At 37.2% G+C, this 25197-nt stretch overlaps 1 protein-coding gene and 1 pseudogene across 1 annotated transcript; one reads left to right on the plus strand and one right to left on the minus strand.

Annotated features, from left to right (window-relative positions):
• Positions 1 to 12648: 12648 nt before the first annotated feature.
• On the minus strand, positions 12649 to 15778 carry LOC114623413 (annotated as a pseudogene).
• A 7249-nt stretch (positions 15779 to 23027) lies between these two features.
• On the plus strand, positions 23028 to 23954 carry LOC114623429 (olfactory receptor 5B3-like). Its single transcript, XM_028770091.1, has one exon. It carries the CDS (start codon positions 23031 to 23033, stop codon positions 23952 to 23954), a length of 924 nt encoding a protein of 307 aa, XP_028625924.1. The 5' UTR covers positions 23028 to 23030.
• The last annotated feature ends 1243 nt before the right edge of the window (positions 23955 to 25197 follow it).

Consider the following 25197-nt stretch of genomic DNA (forward strand, 5'->3'; position numbering starts at 1 on the left):
GGTATACAAGAGAACAAAGATTCCCACTTAAAGGTCAATAAATATCTTCAAAAAAAATTGTAGAAAACTTCCCTAACCTAAAGAAAGAAACACACATAAACATACAAGAAGGCTACAAAACTACAAATAGAGTGAATCAGAAAAGAAATTCCTGATATCACATAATAGTCAAAACACCGGACTTCTGGTCTGGGCCTGAGCATAGAACAGGTCACAGGTGGCAGCTCCATACCCAACCCCAGAAAACCAAGAGAAAGAGGGACTCCCAGGAGCTTTAACTCAGGCAGCATCCCAGGTAAGGAAAAAGCAGCACTTGCCCCAAATAGGGAGCAACCGGGACCCACAGGGACCCAGGAATTCACTCCTGGCCCAGAGCACAGGCTCCATCCAGTCTGGGCCTGAGCACTCAGCAGATCCCGGGAGGCAGCTCTGCACCCAATCTCATAGAAACCAGAGGAAGCTGGGCTCTCAGGAGCTCTAACCCAAGTAGTATCTCAGGCTAGGAGGTGGCAATACTTGCCCCAAACAGGGAGCAACTGGGACCCACTGGGACCCAGGAATTCACTCCTGGCCCGGAGCGCGGGTTCCTTCCGGTCTGAGCCTGAACACTCGGCAAATCCCGAGAATCAGCTATGCACCCAATCTCACAGAACTTAGAGGACATGGGGCTCCCAGGAGCTCTAACCCAAGAAGTATCTTAGGCTAGGAAGCGGCAATACTTGCCCTAATCAGGGAGCAACTGGGACCCACTGGGACCCAGGAATCCACTACTGACCCAGAGCCCGGGCCCCTTCTGGTTTCCACCTGAGCATGGAGCAGATCTTTGGCCTCAGCTCTAACTCCAGCAGCAAAACCCATCCCAAACAGTTCTGACACAACCTAGATAATAGGAAAGACAGGCCCCAGTCAGAGACAGCACAGATAGAACAAAGGTGATCCAGATGGCAAAAGGCAAGTGCAAGAACACAAGCACCAGCAACCCAAGGTACTTGCCATCATCAGAACCTAGTTCACCAATATTAGAATGTCCTGAACTCCCCATATCACCAGGAAAGCAAGAACCAGATCTAAAATCACTTCTAATGATGATGATAGAGGACTATAAGAAGGAAATAAATAACACTATCAAAAAACTTGAGAACACAGGTAAGCAGGGTGAAGTCCTTAAAGAAACATAAAAATCCTTTAAAGAATTACAAGAAAACACAAACAAAAAGATGAAGGAATTGAACAAAACCATCCAGGACATAAAAAATGGAAGTAGAAACAATAAATAAATCACAAAGGGAAACTACTCTGGAGTTAGAAAACCTAAAAAAGAAATCAGGAGTCATAGACACAAGCATCACCAACAGAAGAGATAGAAGAAAGAATCTCAGGTGCAGAAGATACCTTAGAAAATATTGACACAACTGTCAAAGAAAATGCAAAATGAAAAAAGTTCTTAACACAAAACATCCAGGAAATCCAGAATGCAATGGGAAGACCAAACCTAAGGATAATAGGTATAGATGAGAGTGAAGATTCCCAACTTAAAGGGCCAGTAAATATCTTCAACAAAATTATTGAGGAAAGCTTCCCTAACCTAAGGAATGAGATGCCCATAATCACACAAGAAGCCTACAGAACGCCAAACAGACTAGATCAAAAGAGAAATACCTCCTGTCCCATAATAATCAAGACACAAAATGCACAAAACAAAGAAAGAATTTTAAAAGCAGTAAGGGAAAAAGGCCAAGTAACATATAAAGGCAAACTTATCAGAATTACACCTGACTTCTCACCAGATACTATAAAAGCCAGAAGATCCTGGACAAATATCATACAGACCCTAAGAGAACATAAATGCTAGCCCAGGCTACTTTACATGGCAAAACTCTCAATTACCATAGACGGAGAAACCAAGATATTACATGAAAAAACCGAATTTACACAGTATCTTCCCACAAATCCAGCACTACAAAGGATAATAGCAGGAAAGCTCCAATACAAGGAGGGCAATCATACCTTAGAAAAGAAATAATCCTTTTCCATCAAATCCAAAAGAAGATAAACACACAAACGATGTCGCCACTATTAGCAAAAATGACAGGAAGCAACAACATCCTCTTATTAATATCTCTTAACATCAATGGACTCGATTCACCAATAAAAAGGCATAAGCTAATGGACTGGATACGCAAACAGGACCCAGCTTTTTGCTGCTTACAGGAAACCCACCTCAGCGACAAAGACAGACACTACCTTAGAGTAAAAGGTTGGAAAACAATTTTTCAAGCAAATGGCCCTAAGAAACAAGCGGGAGCAGCCATTCTAATATCAAATAAAATCGACTTTCAACTTAAAGCTATCAAAAAGGATAAGGAAGGACATTTAATACTTGTCAGAGGAAAATACAACCAACATGAACTGTCAATTCTGAATATCTATGTGCCATATAAAAGAGCACCCTCTTTCATAAAAGACTTTACTAAAGTCAAAACAGACGTTGTACCTCACACGATAATAGTGGGAGACTTCAACACCCCACTCTTAGCAATGGATAGACCATGGAAACAGAAAGTAAATAGAGATACAGTGAAACTAACAGAAATTATGAACCAAATGGACTTAACAGATATCTATAGAACATTTCACCCTAAAGCAAAAGAATATACCTTTTTCTCAGCACTTCATGGTACCTTCTCCAAAATAGACCATATAATTGGGCACAAGACAGGCCTCAACAGATGTAAAAAAATTGAAATAATCCCCTGCATCCTATCAGATCACCATGGTCTAAGGCTGGTCTTCAAACATGACACAGACAATGGAAAGCCCACATTCACATGGAAACTGAACAACACCCTACTCCTTGATAATCAGGTAAGGGAAGAAATGAAGAAAGAAACTAAAAACTTTTTAGACTTTAGTGAAAATAATGACACATCATACCAAAATCTATGGGATACAATGAAAGCAGTGCTAAGAGGAAAATTCATAGCTCTAAGTGCCTACAAAAAGAAACTGGAGGGAGCATACACTAGCAGCTTGACAATGCACCTGAAAGACCTAGAACAAAAAGAAGCTAATACACCCAAGAGGAATAGACAGCAGGAAATAATCAAACTCAGGGCTGAAATCAACCAAATAGAAACAAAAAGAACTATCCGAAAAATCAATAAAACCAGGAGCTGGTTCTTTGAGAAAATCAACAAGATAGATAAACCCTTAGCTAGACTAATCAGAGGCCAGAGAGACAGTATCCAAATTAATAAAATTAGAACTGAAAAGGGTGACATAACAACAGAAACTGAGGAAATTAAAAAAATCATCAGATCCTACTACAAAAGCCTATACTCAACAAAATTGGAAAATTTGGATGAAATGGACAATATTCTAGACAAATACCAGTTACCAATGTTAAATAAGGACCAGATAAACCATCTAAACAGTCCCATAACCCCAAAAGAACTAGAAACAGTCATTAAAAGTCTCCCTACAAAGAAAAGTCCGGGACCAGGTGGTTTTAGTGCAGAATTCTCTTTCTTCAAGGAAGACTTAATTCCAATTCTCTTCAAACTATTCCACAAAATAGAAACAGAAGGTACATTACCCAATTCATTCTATGAAGCCACAATTACGCTCATGCCTAAACCACACAAAGACCCAACAAAGAAAGAGAACTTCAGACGAATCTCCCTTATGAACATTGATGCAAAATTACTCAATAAAATTCTAGAGAACCAAATCCAAGAACACATCAAAACAATTATCCATCATGATCAAGTAGGCTTTATCCCAGGAATGCAGGGTTGGTTCAATATACGGAAATCCATCAATGTAATCCACTATATAAACAAACTCAAAGAAAAAAACCACATGATCATATCACTAGATGCTGAGAAAGCATTTGACAAAATTCAACACCCCTTCATGATAAAAGTCTTGGAAAGATCAGGAATTCAAGGTCCATACCTAAACATAGTAAAAACAATATGCAGCAAACCAGTAGCCAGCATCAAAGTAAATGGAGAGAAACTTGAAGCAATCCCACTAAGATCAGGGACTAGGCAAGGCTGCCCACTCTCCTCCTACTTATTTGATATAGTATTGGAAGTCCTAGCCAGAGCAATTAGGCAACACAAGGAGGTCAAAGGGATACAAGTTGGAAAGGAAGAAGTCAAAATCTCACTATTTGCAGATGATGTGATAGTATACTTAAGTGACCCCCAAACTTCCACCAGAGAACTCCTAAACCTGATAAACAACTTTAGCAAAGTGGCTGGATATAAAATTAACTCAAGCAAATCAGTAGCCTTCCTCTACTCAAAAGAAAACTGGCTGAGAAAGAAGTTATGGAAATGACACCCTTCACAATAGTCACAGATAATATAAAATACCTTGGTGTGAATCTAACCAAGCAAGTAAAAGACCTGTATGACAAGAACTTCATGCCCCTGAAGAAAGAAATCGAAGCAGATCTCAGAAGATGGAAAGATCTCCCATGCTCATGGATTGGAAGGATTAATATAGTAAAAATGGCTATTTTGCCAAAAGCCATCTACAGATTTAAGCAATCCCCATCAAAATTCCCACTCAATTCTTCACAGAGACAGAAAGACCAATCTTAAAATTCATTTGGAATAACAAAAAACCCAGGATAGCGAAAACTACTCTCAGCAATAAAAGAACTTCTGGGGGAATCACCATCCCTGACTTCAAGCTGTACAACAAAGCAATAGTGGTAAAAACTGTGTGGTGTTGGAACAGAGACAGGCAGGAGGATCAATGGAATAGAATAGAAGACCCAGAAATGAACCCCCTATGGTCACTTGATCTTTGACAAAGGTGCTAAAACCATCAAGTGGAAAAAAAGACAGCATTTTCAACAAATGGTGCTAGTCCAACTGGAGGTCAGCATGTAGAAAAATGCAAATTGATCCATACTTATCTCCTTGTACAAAGATCAATTCCAAGTGGATCAAGGACCTCCACCTAAAACCAGCCACACTGAAACTAATAGAAGAGAAACTGGGGGAAAGCCTGGAACACATAGGCACAGGAGAAAAGTTCCTGAACAGAACACCAATGGCCTGTGCTCGAAGACCAAGAATTGACAAATGGGACCTCATAAAACTGCAAAGCTTCTGTAAAGCAAAGGACACAGTCAATAGGACAAAGTGGCAACCAACAGATTGGGAAAAGATCTTCACCAACCCTACATCTGATAAAGGGCTAATATCCAAGGTATACAGAGAACTGAAGAAATTAGACTCTAGACAATCAAAGAACCCTATTAAAAAATGGAGCACAGAGCTGAACAAAGAATTCTCAACTGAGGAAGCTCAAATGGTTGAGAAGCACCTAAAGAAGTGTTCAGCATCCCTAATCATCAAGGAAATGCAAATGAAAACAACACTGAGATTCCACCTCACACCAGTCAGAATGGCTAAGATCAAAAACACAGGTAACAGCACATGTTGGCGAGGATGTGGAGAAAGAGGGACACTCCTCCACTGTTGGTGGGATTGTAAACTGGTACAACCACAACTGAAAGCAGTCTGGTGGTATCTCAGAAAATTGAACATAGTGTTACCTGAGGACCCAGCTATACCACTCCTGGGCATATACCCAAAAGTCATTTCAACATACAACAGGGACACATGCTCCACCATGTTCATAGCAGCCTTATTTATAATAGCCAGAAGTTGGAAAGAACCCAGATACCCTTCAACAGAAAAATGGATGTAGAAAATGTGGTACATTTATACAATGGTATACTACTCAGCTATTAAAAACAATGAGTTCATGAAATTCTTAGGCAAGTGGATGGAGCTGGAAAATATTATCTTGAGTGAGGTGACCCAATCTCAAAAGAACATACATGGTATGCACTCACTGATAAGTGGATATTAGCCCAAAAGCTCACAATTTCTAAGAATCTTCATATAGACCACATAAAACTCACATAGAAGAAGGAAGACGAAAGTGTGGATGCTTTGGTCCTTTCTAGAAGGAGTATCAAAAGTTTCAACCAAAGCTCCCAAACTCTAAACTGCCAGACAGAGAGCACAAAGGGAGGGACTCATGCACCTGTATAGGGAATTGAGGGTGACATTGTTAGACTTCAGTGAAAGTGAAGGGCCATGATTCCTGAAAGTATGGATCCCCTAGTGTGTGGGAATTCGAGAGCAGGGAGATGGTACTGGGAGGATGTCTGGACCACACCCTCACAAAAATTAGGAGGAGGGGGTATGGGATAAGGGGTTTTGGGGAAGAATGTGAGAGGATATAACATTGAAAGGTAGATATGTATAATATCCAATAAAAAAAAAACCCACACAGATAAAGGGTCTAAAACAAAAAAGAGAGGGAGAGAGTTTATTTATTTTAAATTATTTTCAAATTTTCTAGTAGTTGCTAATTGGCTAAGATTCTATTTAGGCTCTCCACAAAAGAATTTAAGTCTCTGTTCAATATTCTCAAGAGAGATGTAAATCCTAATTTTCCTCAACAATTAATTGACAAAAGAGAGGTAATCTCACAAAAAGTAAAAGAAGCTATTACTAATCGATATATTATATAGGCTGATTAGTTCTCAGCGGTGATATAACAGTCCTTTGACAAACGATTATTAATATAGATTTATATATCCTTAAAGAGGGTCTTCATGACTCTCTGAGTGTGGAAGGAGCGACTGTTGGCACTTCTGCCCTGATTATACAAGAACTCTGAAAAATTGGCTTTAAAAACAAAAGAGGGGAAATGGTACCCCCTCAGAAGGAGTCCCCCTGAAATACTCTCCATCATGCCTTGTTCACTTTTATCTCTCTAAACCTGAAAGCTCATGACAAATCTGCTGCTGAGTGCCTCTGGCACCACCGAGACCAACATAACATTGCCACAGATATGGGGAAAGACCCTCCTACCTTTAAAGGGAATGCCCCAGACCCAGTTCCCTTATGGGGCCGAGGATTGATATGCCTGTCTGATACCACAGAAGGCACAGCTAACTAGCTACCAAAAAGATTAATGAAAAAAATAGATACCTCCACAAAGCCAGGCCCAACCATAAATAAGGTGAATAACAATTTACATCCAGGGAAGAGGAATCTCCCTGAGAATTCCCTTCTTTTCCCTTTCCAGGTAAAAATGAATCACCCATGATGTCTGCTGTTAGAAGTTCTAATCCAGATGCTGGCCTCCGAACTTATACTACTCAGACCTTTGAAGGGCCACTGACAAGAACATCAAACAGCTAGAGATTGACATCACTAACCTGAAGAAATCCCTTATTTCGCTGTCTGAAGAGACCTCCCAAAATTGCAAATATTCTTACTGGACTTGATTTAATTTATTACAATAGAAAAGGCTGTGTACAGCTCTTGACTGTGTACAGTCCTTAAAGAAGAAGGTTGCCTTTACATAGACAAGTCAAGGAGGGTTAAAGAGAGCATGAAATAAGTCAGTGAAGGCCCTAAGAAAAATCAGAGAGAGAAAGAGACAGATGAATGCTGGTACAAGAATTGGTTTTCAGCCTCTCCAAGGTTGTCAACCCTATTTCTTCCCATCTTGGGACCATTATTTGGGTTCTTTTTGCTTTTTTGGGCTGGTCCCTGGCCCTCAAATAGGCAGACTAACTCTGTGATACAACAGATAAATAATTTGGTAGCAAAACCTACTCAGATATATTATCACAAGTTAGCTATGGAGGACCATGAGACTCAAGATAAGGTTGTTACTTTATACAGGGTGTTTCAAAAACCCATCCCCACCCAACCTAAAAGGGGGGACTTCTGCCCCTAGACTAAGCAGAGAGGGGCCACCCAGAACCCCCTCTGACAGGCGATCTAAATTCTTGCTTAGGCTGTGAGGCTAAGCACTGCAAGGGAATATAAATAAAAGTTAAAAATATCTATCTGGGTTCCCTGAGGGACAACCCTGACTGCATAGGGGTTGATGTCAAAAGTATCCCCTGTCCAGGAAAAAGACATCGGGACGGGTATGGCCCTCATGCCTCATTGGACAATGACAAGAGGACTGGAGCCATTACAAGGTCCCCTTCAAATACTGGAGGTCAGGCCTCTATCCCCGCCTTCGCAAGTTTAGAATTGCCACAGCCCTTCTATACTTACAGAAAGGAGGAGATGTCAGAGGCAGCCCTGCTTACACACTGAAGGCCTAAAACCAGCCATAGGCCTAAAATCAGCAATAGGCCTGTCATACATGTCTACTAACAACAAGTCTTGGGTCTCAGTGGAAAAACATTGAAACAGATGGCTATAAGCTAATGTAAACAGGCCGCTTTTGTGGAAATTTACAAGCCTGAGTAGTCATAGACCTTGTAAATAGGTAGCCTTGGCAGACAATACCAACTTAGATAAGGACAAGCAAGTCATAGGCAGAGTCATAGTGACTTATCCCCTGAACCTTCACCCAGCCGATACCCGGTTCTGAAGATATCTGTATTCCCCCTGAACACCCACACTCCTGTCCCATTCCCCTCCCCACATCCTGCCTCTTTCTGTGTTTATAACCCCTGTGTGAATGAATTACGATTTGAGAAAAAATAAATTATTTAAAAAAAAGAAGTAAAAATGCAATTCAATAAAATATAACTTTCTCAAAAAGAAAAATAATAGTCAAAACACCAATTGCATAAAACAAAGAATATTAAAAGGAGTAATAGAAAAGGGTCAAGTAACATAAAAAGCCAGACCTATCAGAATTATACCAGACTTCTCATCAGAGACTATAAAAGCCAGAAGATCCCAGACAGATGTCATATAAACCCTAAGTGAACACAAATGCCAGCCCAGGCTATTATACTCAGCAAAACTCTCAATTATCATAGATGGAGAAATCAAGGTATTCCATGACAAAACCAATTTACCACAACACCTTTCCGCAAATCCAGCCCTATAAAGGATAACAAATGAAAAATGGCAACACAAGTAGGGAAACTAAAACCTAGAAAAATCAAGAAAGTAATATTCTTTCAAAAAAAAAAACTCAAAAGAAGGTAACCACACAAACATAATTCCACCTCTAACAACAAATAGAGCAGGAGGCAACAGTCACTATTCCTTAAAGTCTCTTAACGTCAATGGACTCGGTTCCCCAATAAAAAAACATGGAGTAACAGACTGGATACTTAAACAGGACCAAAGATTTTGTTGCATACAAGAAACACATCTCAGTGACAAAGACAGACACCACCTCAGAGTAAAAAATTTTCCAAGCAAATGGTCCCAGGAAACAAGCTTGAGTAGCCATTCTAATATCAAATAAAATAAACTTTTAACCAAAAGTTATCAAAAATGATAAAGAAGGGTACTTCATATTCATCAAAAAATATGTATCAAAATGAACTCTCAATTCAGAACAAATATGTTCCAAATTCAAGGACACCCACATTCATAGAAGAAAGTTTACTAAAGCTCAAAGCACACATTGCAACACAAACAATAATAGTGGGAGACTTCAACATCTATTCTCATCAATGGACAGACCATGGAAACACAAAGTAAAGACAGACACAGTGAAACTAACAGAAGTTGTGAACCAAATTTCATCCTAAAACAAAAGAATATACCTTCTTCTTCTGAGCACCTCATGTTACCTTCTACAAAACTGACCATATAATTGGTCACAAGAAGTGCACACTAGCAGGAGCCTGATATAGCTGTCTCCTGAGAGGCTCTGCCAGAGCCTGACAAATACAGAAGTAGATCTCACAGCCAACAGTTGGACTGAGTACTGGGTTCCAAATGGCGTCCCCAATGGAGGAGTTAGAGAAAGGACTGAAGGAGCTGAAAGGGTTAGCAACCCCATAGGAAGAACAATAATATAAATCAACCAGACACCCCAGAGCTCCCAGTTACTAAAGCACTAACTAAAGATTACACATGGAAGGGACCCATGGCTCTAGCTGCATATATAGCAGAGGATGCCCTTGTATGGCATCAATGATTGAAAAGGCCCTTATTCATGTGAAGGCTAGATGCCCCAGTGCAGGGGACATTCAGGGCGGGAGGTGGGAGTGAGTGAGTGGGTGGGTGAACACTCTTATAGAAACAGGTAAGGGAGGATGGAATAGAGGGTTTCCAAGGGGAGGGCCTGGAAAGAGGATAACATGTGAATTGTAAATATAGAAAATAGCCAATAAAAACAAAGAAAAAAGAAAAAAGAAAATTAGAAAAAGATCTACCTGAAGACTCAATAATACCACTCTTGATTATATACACAAAAGGTACTCCACGATGGCACAGGAGCACATGTTCCACTATGTTCATAGTGGCCTAGTTTGTGATAGCCAGAAGCTGGAAACAACACAGATGTTCCACAACAGAAGAATGGATACAGAAAATGTGGTTCATTTACACAATAGAATACTACTCAGCTATTAAGAACAACGGCATCCTGAGTTTTGCAGGCAAATGGATGGTACTAGGAAAATGTGATTCTAAGTGAGGTAATTCAGACCCAAAAGGATATGCATGGTATGTACCCACTAATAAGTGTATATTAGCAAAAAAATAGAAAAAAAAGAAAAAGAAAAAAGTAAGAAAAGTACAAAATACCCAAAATACAGTCCACAGAACTAAAAAAGGTAAACAAGATAAAGGGCTGAAGTGAGGACTAATCAGTCTACTTGGGAGGGAGGAGAAAGCAATCACAATTTGAGAGGGAGGGAGAGAATTGGGAAGGAAAGTGGAGGGGGAGAAGAGGGGAACATGATCTGGTATTGGGTGAGGGAAAAGGAATGAATCCCTGAGGATCAACAGGAAGAATGGAAACAAAGAACCTAGAAAAGTAGGAGGTGTGGGGCCCTTCCAGGATACACCAGAGACCTGGGTGGTTAAAGACTCTCAGGACTCAAAGAGAAAGATCTTAGATGAAATGCCAGACAGGAGAGAGAGAGAGAGAGAGAGAGAGAGAGAGAGAGAGAGAGAGAGAGAACTTGTAGAGCCTACCTCCAATAAAAAGACTGGATATCAAGTAAAGGAGAGAATTGCCATCCCACAGTCAAAATTATATCCCATAAGTGTTCCTGTCTGAAAGAACTGCAAGGATGGAAATGGGAAGGATGACTGAAGAAGGTCCAACAACAAGACCAAAGTGGGATCCAGCTCAAGGGGAGGTCCCAAGGCCTAACACTATTATGGAGGCTATGTAGTGCCACAAAGGGCGACCTATTATGACTGCCCTCCAGAAGACCCAACAAATAACAGAAAGGGTCAGATTCAGATATTTGCACCGAACCAGTGGACAGAAGCTGTTGACCCCTGTGGTTGAATTAAAGAAAAGCTGGAAGAATCTAAGGAGGAAGGTGACCCTGTCGGAGGACCAGCAGTCTCAATTCACCTGGAACCCCAAGATCTCTCAAACACTGGACTACCAACCAGGTGGCATATGCCAGCTGATATGAGGTTTCCAATACACATATACAGTAGAGGACTGCCTGGGCTGGGTTCAGTCAGAGAATATTCACCTAATCCTCAAGAGACTGGAGGCCTCAGGGAGTTTAGAGGTCTGGTGGGATTGGGGGTGGGGGTGGGGACTTTCTCATGGAGACAGGAAGGTGGGTTGGAGGTATGGGATGTGGAACAGACAGAGGATAGACTAGGAGCAATAAAAAATCTGTACTGTAAATAAATAAATTAATTAATTAATTAATTAAAAATATGAAATATCAAAGAAAGAGGTAATAGAATGAAACATATTTTTTAAATTTATAGAATTTACATTTTAATACATTCACTGAAAATAGATCATGATTCTTAAACAACAGTTTATTATCATTCCACAGTGGAAAATCCACAGGACATGAATAGAGAAATATGATATATGTTATAGTATGTTTTAAAATGAGACTGGATCCTAAGCAGTATCTTTACTTGCTATCTGAAAGCTGTGCAACATGAAAGTGTGTGATGCACTTTATTCTGATTTTAAAGACATTGTGTTTGCAGTCAGGAATGTCATATGGACAATGAGCAAATCATGAAATCAGGAGGTCCAATAATGCTAATGTCCAAAAGAACAGAATTTGTAAATTTAAATAATTTTCTCATTACAAAATTCTTTGTTCTTTTTCTGTAAATCTCAGTGTTTGAGGATGTGTTCCTCATGCCCAAGAAATATGTTGCTTAGTAAGTCTATTTAAGCAGGATTGTTCTGCTGGAAAAATAAGCTTTTTGTACAACAGAGGCAGAAATAATCTCTAGTATGAAGCTTTCATATTCTTTTTTAATCAGTACAGGTCCACAGCTCATCAGTTGTTCCACTAGGAGGGTGGATATTCCATAATAGTTAACATTTCACTAAATATCTAGTGACATTACTCAGAGAAGCATTAGGGAAAATGAGGATTAACTATAATGGTAAATAATAATTACAATACAAGGAAACTTATTAAGTGTGTCAATATTGGTAATAATATTTTTGACAAAGTGCAATCAAATATATGAAAAGTATCTTTATTCAGACTATGCTTTTAAATATAATGCTCCTTTTTTTCTCAGTACAAAATATAGAGAGAAGCCAAAGTCAGTCATTTAAAATATCATTTGTTTTAAATGCAACCCAGTACATGAAGAAAAAGAGGTAAGAATTAATCTAGAGAGTGTGCATACCTAAATGTTAAAGTTATGAACAAAAAACTTATTTTTCCATCAGAACAATTTTTCTGAATGCTCTTTTGACATGCTTGTTCCTCAAGCTATAGACCAGAGGGTTCAACATGGGGATGTCCACAGTATAAAACACAGATTCAATTTTATCAGTGTTCATTGCATGACTGGAACTGGCCTGTAGCTACATGAACATAAGTGTCCCATAGAATACAGTCATAGCAGTGATGTCGGAGGCACAAGTGGATATAGCCTTCTTGTATCCTGTATCTGAGTGCATCTTAAGAATATGAATGAAAAATTATCATATAAGATAGTAAGATAATTATAAGAGCAAAAAAAAGATATTGAACCTGGCTAGACAAACAGAAAGCAGCTCATTCACATGTCTATCAGAACAAGAGATATACATGATGGCTGGCATATCACAGAAAAAATGGTGGATCACGTTAGATTTACAGAAGTAGAGACTGAATGTATCTACAGTGAATACAAATGCATTCATGAAACCAAAGATATAGCAGCTTATGATTACACACACACACACACACACACACACACTCCTGTAGTCATGAAGGTGGAATAAGTGTAGTGGCTTACACACTGCTGCATAGCAATCATAGGTTGTTGCAGCCAACAGGTAATTTTCCACACGAGCAAAGCCGGCAAAAAAGAACATCAGAGATGCACAGTCATTGGAAGAAATAGGAGACTTTGTTTCCTACTAAAAGACCAATCATATGAAGCTGTTTCAGACATATGTTTCTGACCCACCTTTGCATGCCTATATCCCAGATATGACGAGGAGCCTTGCCTCAAGTTTTTAGACACTGTGGAAAAGAAAATCAAAAAGAGAAGTTATAAGGACTCTTGTATTTTTCCTAAATGTGACCAGTTATTCAAATTTAATCATGGACTGGTCTAGAAAGCAAACCGATATTAGAAATAAGAGTCTTCATTTGGAAGGCTGGTTCTGAACATTTTCAGAGACATATTTGGAAGTTAGCTACAGTTCTCTATGATATTATGTCAGCAAGAGATAAAGCACAAACAGGATCTGGATTGCAAACACGTATTAGTACATGTGTGAAGGCTCTTTCAATTGTCAAGTTAAAATTACTTTTGTTTCTTCTACAGTATTTAATGTAAGTTGCATTGATTGTCCATTTTCTAATTGTGTTAGTGTATAGAAACCTGACATATGCATTATGGAGGTCTATTAACACAAGCTTTTTTAAAAATTTTCCTGAGTATTACATCACCTTGGTATTCTGAAAAAAGTTTGCAAGTATAGTAAGAAGTGAGTCATGTTTTAAGCAGAAGCAAGGGGGTATTGGGCTTGATTATTACTGGTATATCAGCTTTAATTACATCAATTGCTACAAACACTGCTGCTTCAATTGCTTTGACACAGAAGATAAAACAGCTATTTTTGTTAATCATTTAGCAAAACACGTTACTAATATGTTGAGTGTACAAGAGGATTTAGATAGGCATTTGAAACAACAGATTGAATCTCTTTATCTTATTCGAATTAATGGAAGGAGGTTCAGAGTTTAAGAGTAAGGAGCCATCTCGAATGTCATGCCAAATACCAATAAAGTTGTGTTACTTCTAAAATTTACAATGATATTCAATATAATAAGGAAAAAATTTAAAGACCCTTGTTGTGTATTTGGCATAATTCTAACAGCACTCTTAATGTTTTAACTTTGCACACTGATATTATGAATTTAAAGAATGCTGCTCTCCTGAGCTTTGATGCTGCAAATACTCCTAATAAATTACCCATGGCCTGAGGTCAGTATTTCCATTTTAGTCAAGCTTCAAGAAGAGCATATATAGCTTGATTATGCTAGCCCTTTTTGTCCTGAGAATAATTTTATCTCTGCCCATCATGTTAAAGCTTGTCTTTAATAACATCAACATGTTGGTAGTCAAAGTACATGACTTGAACCCGAAAATTGGCCCACAGAAAGAGATATTAAATTAACAGGCTGACAGCCCAAGGACAGGTAAGAGTCTGCACAGAATCTAAGACATAAGTGCATTGTTTTTGATAATGCATATTCCATGAGGGGTAAAAAAGGCATTCTTGTCAGAAAGACCAAAGACTGGCTTAATTTTGTTTATAAAAGGAGAGGGGAGGCAGAGAGCTTTTGGGGCTGCTTGGCAAGAATCTGGCGTGGGCCAAGGACAAGGAAATGGGCTGCTTGGCAGGAATATGACATTGGCCAAGGACATGGAAGTAGGCTTGAAGCAGAAATCTGACATTAGAGTAAAATAAAGAAGTAATTTCTGGCAGGAATCTAAATCTTTGGCTAGAACAAAGAAATAATTTCAGGCAGGAAACTCAATATAAGGCTAGAACAAACAGTAGGCAACAGACATGAAAATAACTTTGAGCTAGGGACAGGGAATAAGGCTTAGATATTTTGGTGATCCCTTATCAATAGTGATCATGAGAGTGATCTCAGAATTCTGTTTATTGCCTCGCTTGTTCTTTGACTATTTGTGTTTATTGTCTTGCTTGTCCCTAGTCTATTTGTGTCTATTGTATTATTAGCCCCTCAAGCTAGAACTGACCTTAGTACTTGTATGTAATTAAAATGGTATAAAAGCAAAATGGAGGAGGGGGATGGAATATGTGGTTTCTTGGAGGGAGAGTTGGGAAAGGGGATTATATCTGAAATGCAAATAAATAAAATATCCAATTATGTATATTATATATAATATATTTATACATATAATATAATATATATATAATATGTGTATATTATATGTGTGTATGTACCTGTATATGCATATATATTTAATGTATATATACATAAAATTTATGTACATATTATATGTATATATACATGTATATATGTATATATTATATGTGTACATATAAATATACATTTACATATAATATATATATATATATGTCTTGTGAGTAATATCTGAAGATTAACCAAGATCAACAAGTGAAAGATTATCCAGGAAAAAGTACATAGGGGTGTGGAGCTGAGATTCCACAACAGTAAGTAAGATCACCCCCAGGTTTCCCACAAGGATGGTATAGATGAGGAAGAAGGTGATGAAGAGGGAAGCTGCAGACTTGGGTCATCAGTTAGTCCCATGAGGATGAACTTTGTCACTTTTGTTCTGTTCTTCATCATTGTCATCTGGCAGAACTAGATGTTCTGTGACAATAAAAAAGGAATGAGATCATAGCAAACTTGAAATTTAAAGTTATTAACACAAGATATAGTCATTCATTCTAAGAGTAATATAATCTAAAAAATACTATACAAATGCCTGGGCTTTGAATCCCAATTTCCTGTTTTGATTACATATATAGCCACATCTGAAAGTCTGAAAAGTGTTAATGAATCATACATAGAATTTAATGTTTGTACATGTGTATTTCTTAAACAGTTTAACAATTAGAATAAAATACTTGATAAATTAATATACCGTGCTGTTCAATTAGTAACTCAGTAAAGGTTATCACTTCCACAATATTTATCTGCCATGAACCGAATAGAATACTTTGGATTGCATTCACTGTCCCCTCTCATTTACAAGTGTAAGCTTGAAGACTAAAATAAAATATAGTCTCAACCTCTTGATTCACTTAGGGTATTTTTATTATTTGCACAAGAATCATGTTATTTTCTTCATTATTTTTATTGGTTTTACTTGTCTAATTCCTAACTTCCTCCTCTGATAGATAAACACATAGTGACAATTTAACATTGAAAGATCATTTCGTTTCTTTTGTATCTCCACAGAAATATAAATAATACGACAATCAAGAAATTACCTATGATGGAGACTTTTATGTTTATAGCTCAATTTGAAATCAGTTGTTGAGAAATATGTTGAAATAAATGTTAGCATTCAAAAAAGCATAGTCACTATATCTGCTTCTTCATTTTGTGAATTATTCTATCTAAAATGTCTATGCAAGCTTGTTAGTTATTGTAAAAAATAATCTATTAATAGTCAGTATGAAATCACCAAGTCAGACATGGAGTTCAGTCTAGGTATTATTATAGGTACATTCTTTCTGATTATACTCAAAAGATATCAGTTTCACTAAGTCAAGAAAAATGAAAAAATCAAGATTAGCATGAACCAATTTCCAATTTGGTTAGACATACTTTTTTAATTAAAATGTGCCTCAACTCCTTTCTATAGGCATTTCAAACACTGTAAAAACATATATGCCCCAATTTTGCAAATTTCAGCAGTAAAAAATGGATATGAGATATTGAAGGGCTGGCCCATAGATTAAGAGATCACATTGTTTTTGTAGAGAATCTAAGCTCTGGTCCTAGCACCCACATTGAGGAGCTTGTAACTCCTGGTGCATCAAGATCCCCTTCCTCAGACCTGGTTGATTCTTTCACTTATGCATAAAGCAGCACAGACATAAAAGATACAAACATATAATTCAAAATTAAAATAAATGAATAGAGACATTGTGGCAAACCTCGTGATTTAAGGTTGACAATTTTAAAAATCAATCAGATTGATATTTAACATTCAATATTTTCCCTGACTATCCCTCTGGTCAGAAGTCCTTCTATACTAACAACCATTATTATTGAAATGAAAAGTAAAGATCTACAAAGTATGACATGGAAGTGTTTCCTCCAAAGTGATGAGGTATGGAGATATACAAGATTTCAAAGTCAAATGCATGGAGACTTGGAAAGAATCACAAGGACTTCATGAGCACTCGAGATTTCTTCCCAGGAGTCGGGCTGATGCTCCTGACTTTACAGGGTAAGAAGAAAGCAATTAAATCAATTGTGGGATCAAGTTGGCTACTTTTATATGTACCAATGTGTTTGCACTACTTGTTACTTCTTGTTTTTATTTCAATATGGTCTAATTAATGCTCTGAGAGATGAAGACATTTTAGTGTATAGTATTAAGAATGCTATCAAATATCTAGCTCTATATCTACTACCATAATAAAGTAAGTAAAACTATCTGTAATTATCTTTGATAACTGTTTCTTGCACCCATCATGTCAACTAAATCATCCAACTGATTTCACTTTTGCTGTTTGTCCTTAAACATAGCCCTGAAGTATATGGATTTTGAGTTTGTGCTTCAGTTAATAATTGAGGAGCATCCAAAATGTTGTTTCAGGGTTATCAGTTTTTATTTTTTGGTTTATTATTTGTGCATGAAATGTTCATATCTATGTATACAAATTGCATTTGAGTGAACTTACACACATTCTAGCATTCTTTTCTGTCCATATAATAAAACATTGGCCAAAACAAACTTAAAAAGTAAAGGTATTATTTCCATTATGCTTCCATGTCACAATCAATCATGGAGAGAAGCCAAAACAAAAACTTGTATGCAGGAACTGAAGCAGTAATCATGAAAAAAGCTATGGCCTTGTTCTCTTTCTCTCCCTCGTCTGCTCATCAACATTTCGTATATATTTCAGGCTCAACATCCAAGGATCTCACCATTCTAAAATGGATAATTCTCTCCTTTATCAATTAGCAATCAAGACAATACTCACACTGATATTTCTACAGGCCAATCTGATGGTGGCAATTCCTTAATTAAAGTCCCTTCTTCTCAGGTATGAATTGGTACAATGATTTGTGTGTGTGTGTGTGTGTGTGTGTGTGTGTGTGTGTGTGTGTGTGTATGAGAGAGAGAGAGAGAGAGAGAGAGACAGAGAGAGACAGAGACAGATACAGAGACAGAGACAGAAAGACAGAAAGAAAGACAGAAAGACAGAAAGACAGACAGCAGGCAGATAGACAGCAATGATAGATGGTGTCAGGACATTTCTGTAATTGCTCTCTACCTTACTAATTGAGGAGAAGTCTCTCAGTTGAACTCAGTTCACTAATAATGCTAGTCTAGCTAATCATTTACTCAGGGGATCCTGAGTCTTTGCTTTCAGAGAACTGGAATCACATGGCTACTATGACTACATAGCCATTTATGTGAAATCTAAGGATCACAACTCTAGTATTCATGCCTGCTACTTACCTGGTGAAGTCTTTACTCACTGAGCCATCTTTCCATCCCATAGAATGACTTTGTTGTTGTTGCTACTGATTTTGTTTATTTACTTTTCAGATGCCATCCCCTTTCCCTAGAAAGCCCCTATCCCATCCCCCTCCATCTTTTTGCTTTTGTACCATTGTAATTACATGCAAGTATTAAGGTCAGTTCTAGGTTGAGGGACTAGCAATACAATAGATGCAAATAGTCAAGGAACAAGCAAGACAATAAACACAAATAGTTAAAGAACAGCAAGGCAATAAAAAGAATTACAGCATTAGACAAAAATAGTGAAAATTATGTATCTGCAAGGATACAGTACTTTTCAGACTGTAAGAATAATTACAAAACTCAGAGGAGACCCTATAGGAGACCAGAAATGTTAACTAACCTGGTTGGGTGGAACTCTCAGACATTGAACCACCAACCAGACAGCCTACACCAGCTGATATGAGGACCCAACACATATACAGCAGAAGACTGAGAGGTCTAGGCTCAGAGAAAATGCATGTAACTCTCAAGAGACTTAAGGCCCCAGGGAATGGGGTGGTCTGATGGGGTGGGGAAGTGGGGACATCATCTTGGAGATGGCAGGACGAGATGTGGGATGTATAACCGTGGGAGGGTGGACCAGGAAGGGGATAAAGTCTTGACTGTACAAAAAGATAAAAGAATAAATAAAAAATCTAAAAAGAGAAGAAGAAAAGAATAATTGCAAAGCACAATAGTAAATAATTAATAAAACAGGATGGGTGAGTTGGTTCAATGGATAAAGAAGCTTGTTTAGAAATCTAACAATCTGTGTTTAAATCCTAGACCACATGAGGGAAGGAGAGAACTGACTTATGTAAGGTATTCTCAGACTTCTGCACACTAACTCCATAATCAACTAAAAGAAAACACACACACACACACACGTAATAAAACTTTAATAAGTATAATTAGAAGTCAGTAGAAATAAGTAGACTTTTTTGTTAAATGTAACACATAGCATTCTATACAGTTGTACAATGGGCAGCTCATAAAGAATGATCAATGCTCATTGGGAATTTTAGGAAGTTATAGTTAGGGAGGAACAGAAAGCTCAGATGTCTTTTTGGACAAAGGGGTTACTATAGATAGAAATAGTGCAGTATATTTTTGGGTAGGCTAGAAAAATAAAAAAAAATGCTAGAATAAAGGACTTTGGAAGTTTTATCACAAATAAACAGTGCTTGTGAAGACATGTATACTTAATAAAATTTGAACATTTTAAAATATTACAATGTACATTATGTGTAGAAACATTGTAGGGAACCTTATTAATATGTATGACTTTTGTGTTTTCATTTCCCTATTAAAAATGAATTCTAACTTATATGATGCAAAAGAAAGCTTGGTCCCCATGGCTGCTTAATGTTTTTCCCCCTAGGAAGGCAGTGTGCAGATCTTCAGCTATACTCTGGGGAATTCTCCAGAGCTCTCTGAGTGTCTATAATTATTCTCACACCTCCATGTACTAGCCTCTAATGTACCAATATGACACATGAGGGGACACAGTGCATGTCATTCTCCATTAGATGTCATTTACTTTATTAACTGTAGTCATTGTTATCATATGCTGATGTTTGGACTAACATGAATATTAGATCTGAGACTTCAAGAAAGGTGAGAAAAAGGAAAGATAAAATGACACATTGACTGACTTTTATCTGGCAAGTGCTTCGTGGATTTCCTTACAGATTCCTGTTTTTCTATACAGACATAACTTGTGAAGTCTGGGATAGAAACAATCTTGTCTTTATTCTTGTAGGGTGTAGTTCTGGAAAGGAGGTAAGTGAATCATCCAAGGGAAGAAGGAAGATGCTTGGTGAACTCAGGCCTTTGTCTGTGTGGAAGTCTGAACACCTCTTGCTTTATACAAGCTGTAAAATTGACCATTTCCTAAGATCAACCAGCTGGAAGCAGTTTTGAGAAATATCACATAGTAGAATTTTAAGATATTACAGTAACTATTCTGGGTAAAGTAATACCCCACTTTAAACTGCCTACTTATAAACCAATGTGACGTATCATTCCATAAAATAAATGGGCTGTGTATAGCTACTGTGAGTTACTTGAAATAGCTTTGAGGGCTAAAACAGTTTAAAGGCTAAAGGTTATTCTTCTAAAACTAGTTTTGAGATGCTGAGTCAAGGAGTAAGTGTCAAAACACTGCAGGAATTTTGATGATTCAAATATTAAAAATTTCCTCTCAGAAAGAATAGAAAATGTAATTTGGTTGATATAACTTTATGTTGTTCAATGTAAATGTTGATGAATGCTAAGACATAAATGAATACACTTTAAACCACATTTAAAATACTATACGCTCAGGTCAGGCTTTATTGCATAGAATCTGTAACTTGTACCTCAGTGATTCTCATGTATTTTCAAAATTTGAGATTTTCATGTAATTTCTTAGATCTTACATTTTCCTATGAATGATGTAAGAAAGATTACTTCCTTTCCACCTCTCTCTCTCTCTCTCTCTCTCTCTCTCTCTCTCTCTCTGTGTGTGTGTCTCTCTCTCTCTCTCTCACACACACACACACACACACACACACACACACACACACACACAAACTCCATTTGTAAATAATGTAGCCAGTATTGAAAGTAATTATATAAGACAAGACTGGCCATTTAAATCTTTTCAAGGTATATTACATAACTAAAGTGGGCAAAAGCTCAACAGAATGATAATAGTAAATAATAGTTATTTCAGAGAAGATATATTTCCAAATATGCTAAGCCAGACAAGAAAGTTTAAGGATCATGAGACTGCAAAAACCATAACCTAGGAACTTGAGCTATATTGGTTTCTGTTCTTATTGTCAGCTGATATTCTGAGATAAATAAAACTAAAAATAAGAAAAGATGAATATTTTTATCTAAAATTGAAGATTACAATAATGAAACATTTTAAAAGAATGGGCCATGTGAAATAGCATGACCAGCATACATAGTCTTAGAGTGAAAACAAACTGAGGATCATGAAGAGGCACAGGCAATACCAGTGGCCTAAACACACAAAGGGCAATTTGGAGAAATAACTCAGGACTTAAATTTGCACAGAATAAAAGCCTTCTATTCCATTATTACACAGCAATGACCTCATGATCAGTAACATGCACTATTCCATATTAACAGCCAGAATTATATTGCCTTTGGTATGCTCTTTTATTTTTGCAATAATATCACAAGGTAGGCCTCATTACTGCCTTCAAGTGCAGGTGGTAAAATGGTGTTTATAAGAGACAGGCACTTTTGGGGTAGTTAGTAGATGATCTAGTATATATCTCTTCTAAGAATTTGAACTCTATATATTTTAAATGATATGTTTAAAATCGATTCCAAATTGATTCTAAGACTGAACATTCTCCCAACATAATTGCAAGCTCAACAAAACTAGTAATTACAGTGTTGAACAATACTGATTAACATTAAAACCTCCTGTGACCTAATCAACATACCTCCATGATTCTGGATATAGTTTATCAATGTAGCTAGAAATGCTTTATTAAAAGCATGAAAATTTCTGTGTAAAAAATGTTAAAATGCAATTAAGAGTTTATTACTTCATTCATAACCTTCTAGTATTTAGAAGAAACATTTCATGGTTAGGTTAGAGATTAGTTTCTCGGTTGATATTTAACAAAAAATCTTATATAGTGACCACAAAGAACTTTCCACATAGAGGGCCACACAGTTAGTTGTGGTTAAACAAAAGAAAAATTATTCAATATAATCAAGTCAATTTATTTTGATGCATACCTTTCAATGGGTTAAAGGTTTAGTTGTATTATTTTAAAGTGTAGAGAATTTAAATCTCTTGTGCTTGACAATTTCTTTCAAGGTAACAATTTATCAAAGTAATCACGCTACTGACAAAAAACAGGATGTCTCTATACTACATTTTGTCAGGTAAGAAAAGTAGTGTTAGTTTTTACACAGCCCAGGAAAATAGAACAGGTACATAGGCACATTAAAAGAAACAATTTTTACAGTTACTAAATGATCTATATGTGGCTAACAAATTTATATCATTTATAATTTTGGTGGAAAGTCAACTGAAACCTCACAGATTATAATTCCCTTATTATCCCAGTCTTAAACATTTTTAAAAATTAACTTTATGTGTACAGGTGCTTTGCCTACATGTATGTTTATAACAAAGAAGATGTCAGACATATCCCATGGTACTGGAATACACAGTTGTGAGCTTCCATGAAGTTGCTGGATCCGTTTGAATAGACAGCCAGAGCTGTAATCACTAAACCACCTCTCTAGCTTCTTATTGTAGTCATTATGCTTTCCAAAATTTCAAGGCCTTCTGTTGATTAACTGATATCATTAATGGAGAATGGAACAGAAGTGACATGGTTCATCCTGGCTGGACTCACCAATGACCCACAACTGCAGATCCCCCTCTTCATCACCTTCCTCCTCATCTATACCATCACCTTTGTAGGAAACCTAGGGCTGATCCTGTTGATTCTCTTGGACTCTCGGCTTCATAACCCCATGTACATTTTCCTAAGTAACCTGTCCTTAGTGGATTTTTGTTACTCTTCAACAGTTACTCCAAAGGTCATAGCTGGAATCCTTACAGGAGACAAGATCATGTCTTATAATGCTTGTGCCTCTCAGATGTTCTTTTTTGCAAACTTTGCCAATGTGGAAAACTACCTTTTAGTTGCCATGGCCTATGATCGCTATGCAGCAGTGTGTAAGCCCCTACATTATACCACCACCATGACAAAATGTGTGTGTGCATCTTTAGTTATTGGCTGTTATATTTGTGGTTTGCTGAATGCTTCCATCTGTACTATGGATGCATTAACTCTCTCCTTCTGTGAGTCTAATATGGTTCATCATTTTTTCTGTGATGTTTTGGCAGTCATGATTATATCTTGCTCTGACAGACATGTTAATGAACTGATTCTTGTTTATGTAGCCAGCTTCAATGTATTTTTCGCAATTATACTCATCTTGGTATCCTATGTGTTCATTTTTACCAACATACTAAAGATGCATTCAGCTGCAGGATATCGCAAAGCTCTCTCCACTTGTGCCTCACATTTAACAGCTGTCTCCATTTTTTATGGGACAATCATATTCATGTACTTGCAACCCAGATCCAGTCACTCCATGGACACTGACAAAATTGCATCTGTGTTCTACACCATAATCATCCCCATGTTGAACCCTCTGGTTTACAGCCTGAGGAACAAGGATGTGAAAAGTGCATTCTCAAAGATTATATTGAAGTCAAGATGATGTTTGCTACTTTGATTTTTAGTATTTAAAACCAAGAAAACTAAGGTCCATTCCATAATATCTTGTCCTTGAGGATTCTAAGGAATCTCAGTAATACGGATAATATTAAATTGTTGACAAAAAGTTTCAAATGCTTGTCTGCAACAGGAATCTGACACTGGCCAAGGACAAGGAAATGGACTTTAGGTAGGAATCTGACATTAGGCTAGAACAAATAAGAAATTTCCATCAGGAACCTAAATTTTAGGCTAGAACAGAAAACTAATTTCATTCAGGACTCTAAATCTTACATTAGAATAAAGATGTAGCTTCAGGCATGAAAATGACTTTGGGCTAGAACAGATAATTAGATTCAGATACATTAAAAAAAGGATTAACAAATTTATTTTATAGTCCCTTGGGAAATAAATATGGTCATTTCTCAGAAAGTTGGGGATTGATCTACCTCTCATCCCAGCTATACTACACCTAGGTATTTGCTGTCTGTTTTTTTTCCCTAGGAAAAACTTATGTAAGAAATATAGTGTTTAAATTAAAATATTTTGGATATTTTAGTCTCTTTTTCTTTAAAAAATTACCAATATTTCTATGTCTGATCATTTTATTTGTACTTTTTTTTTTTTTTTTTGGTTTTTCGAGACAGGGTTTCTCTGTGTAGCCCTGGCTGTCCTGGAACTCCCTCTGTAGACCAGGCTGGCCTCGAACTCAGAAATCCGCCTGCCTCTGCCTCCCAAGTGCTGGGATTAAAGGCATGCGCCACCACTGCCCGGCTTATTTGTACTTTTTAATGACATTATGATAGTTAAACTTTATGGGTAACCTGACTGGATTTAGATCGACTATAGAAATAGTCCTTCAGTATATCTGTGAAGTTATTTATAGAAAGTTTTAGCTGAAAGTTGAAGACCATCATGACTATAGTGGTTATCATCTAATGAGCAGTGATTTGAGCACACAGAAAAGTAGAATTTGGGTAGGTCCAAGAACTCACCTTTGTTCCTTCTAAATGTAAAACCCTGTTTCTTCATTTCATGCAGTTATGTCTTCTCAGCCACAATACGTGTAGTGTATATCTTACCTTAAACCAGAACTCTGGAAGAATATTTCTTTTTGTTTTTTAGAAATTTACAACATAAAATACATATAAAGTTTTGCAAGGCACGGTTATATGAATGAGAACTCCTGATCTCAAGCTCTCATTATTCTAGTGAGGCTTTTCTGGAAATAGTTATATAATTTATGA

The sequence above is a fragment of the Grammomys surdaster genome, unplaced genomic scaffold (assembly GCF_004785775.1).
Source record: "Grammomys surdaster isolate TR1022 unplaced genomic scaffold, NIH_TR_1.0 198, whole genome shotgun sequence".
In the NCBI taxonomy this organism is placed as follows: Eukaryota; Metazoa; Chordata; class Mammalia; order Rodentia; family Muridae; genus Grammomys; species Grammomys surdaster.